At 45.0% G+C, this 1,946-nt stretch overlaps 1 protein-coding gene across 3 annotated transcripts in view; it reads right to left on the reverse strand.

The window, feature by feature from the left end:
* Nucleotides 1-1,717, reverse strand: part of LOC111973638 (myocyte-specific enhancer factor 2C-like) — a 9,366-nt gene extending 7,649 nt beyond the window's left edge. For all 3 annotated transcript variants that reach the window (XR_002878607.2, XM_024000995.2, XM_024000994.2), the window contains exon 1: nucleotides 60-1,717. Coding sequence is in view for 2 of the 3 variants with exons in the window: in XM_024000995.2 (XP_023856763.1) it covers nucleotides 60-102 (43 nt within the window). In the remaining variant the exon portion in view is untranslated. The remainder of the gene's footprint in view (nucleotides 1-59) is intronic.
* Between the last annotated feature and the right edge of the window lie 229 nt (nucleotides 1,718-1,946).

The following is a 1,946-nucleotide window of genomic DNA, read 5'->3' on the forward strand; positions in this document are numbered from 1 at the left end:
TGTGTGTTGTGTCTATGTGTGTCTATGTGTATAACAGGTGTAGAAGCAGTGGTACCTACCAGTACCGTATGAAGTGGACATGGCTGATGGGTAACCGCCCATTCCTTGCCCAGGTAGGGTGGGCGTTGCTACTGAAACCACAGGGGTGGCCAATGACTGTGCAGACTGGGAGTTGTTTATTCTCTGGTTCTATGAGACGAACAGAAACAGAGAGAGATGGAAAAACATGAGCGCCATCACAAATAAAGTCAGCACCAGAAAAAAAGAGAATAAAAAGTAGGCCTTGTTTTTTTTGCTCCGCAGATGCTAGAAGAATGAACAACATGCCAGCTTCTTGGAAATTAATCACTTGACATGCGGCACAGCTGAACCCTGCCAACCCTATCATTTACCACCCCTTCTGAGTTCCCGCCGTCGCTATAGTAACCCTGCTGGTCTCCACGGCAACAGAAACAGCTGGGAGAGGCTCTTTATTGTGGCGGGGTGTGGCACAGAAATGATGGCGGTTTGATGCCATGTAAAATTGTTCCCATTGTTGCCTTTCATTCCCTGGTTCTGAGAGAGGGGAAACATGCATGCTAAGATGCCATGCAACGCCTCTGAATGAGACATGGAAGGAAGGGAAGGGGGGAGGAGATGACAGGGTGCAATGATTCAGAAATACCACTAGGTGTCACCTGGGCCCTGGCTAAACATTTTCAACCCTTACATGTACTGTACAACGCTTGCAGCGGATTGGTTGAGGTGGAAGTTGCCCCTATGTGGACATCTGGATCATCTTACCCTGTATTTTAATGCTAACCTTCACCACCTAAAAAGTCACCACTTACCTTAGATCAGCTCTTAGGAGCAACTCAACTACACTCAGCAAACTATAATTCTCTAGTTCAGTCAGGGGTGATGTACGTCTAATACATCCTCCAGCAACTTTTACAGTTGAAAAGCGATATTCCAAGTATAAATACAKTAAAGTACACACACTAAAGGTAAAAAAACAAACATGTTTAGAGCAAAATAGTGATTTTTAGACACAACTGCAAACTTTGAGGAGTAGGGCACTCAAGGAGTTGATCTGATGGGAATTCCCCCTTGCTTGAGGCATTAGAGAACAAAAGAGGAAATGCCCACCCCCCCACTTGTGCTATGTCATGATTTACCTGGACCACCTATTGAGATGTTCCTTTTGTTAAGTAAATCAGGTGTTAAATGAGTTGAAAAGGAGACTGGTGCGCCACTTTAAACCATAATGACTGGTATCCCTTCTATCTAACTCAGGATGATGGATGACATCTGTGTTTGGTGATCTTTATTATTTTTGTTTGCTAATTTCGGAGTGACAGGCCCACTTACCAATAGCAGATCGACATCATCAGACTGACGGCATTGAAGGGGAGGACGATAAATTCCGATTAGTTTCATTGGATGGAGGAAGCGGTCAGGTTTGGCTCTAAGGATGGAACTGCTCTAGGAGTGAAGCGACTAAACAGGAGCTCATTTGAAATGGAAATGTACTATTACTACTGTACTACACTAACAGTCTACCTTGTTAAAATCCTAACCTATGACAGCACATGTATGGGACAGTTACAGACCCTGAAGGACAGTTACACCCACTGAAGGACAGTTACACCCACTGAAGGACAGTTACACCCACTGAAGGACAGCTACAGCCACTGAAGGACAGTTACAGCCACTGAAGGACAGTTACAGCCACTGAACGACATCCAGTTTACATCGCCACTGAAACACAGTTCAGCCACTAAACACAGTTATCACACGCCAAAGGCTAAGGGGAGGCCAGCTAGCAGGCACACTGATACTTACACTGAGTATCAAATGATTGAATTGTATAGTGAAGGAAGTTTACGAGGCCACGAAGACACAGTACACCACTGAAGACATTTTAGACAGCCACTGAAAAACGCAGCTACATGGCCCTGAAGGAC

Source organism: Salvelinus sp. IW2-2015, linkage group LG15 (assembly GCF_002910315.2).
Source record: "Salvelinus sp. IW2-2015 linkage group LG15, ASM291031v2, whole genome shotgun sequence".
Taxonomy (NCBI): Eukaryota; Metazoa; Chordata; class Actinopteri; order Salmoniformes; family Salmonidae; genus Salvelinus; species Salvelinus sp. IW2-2015.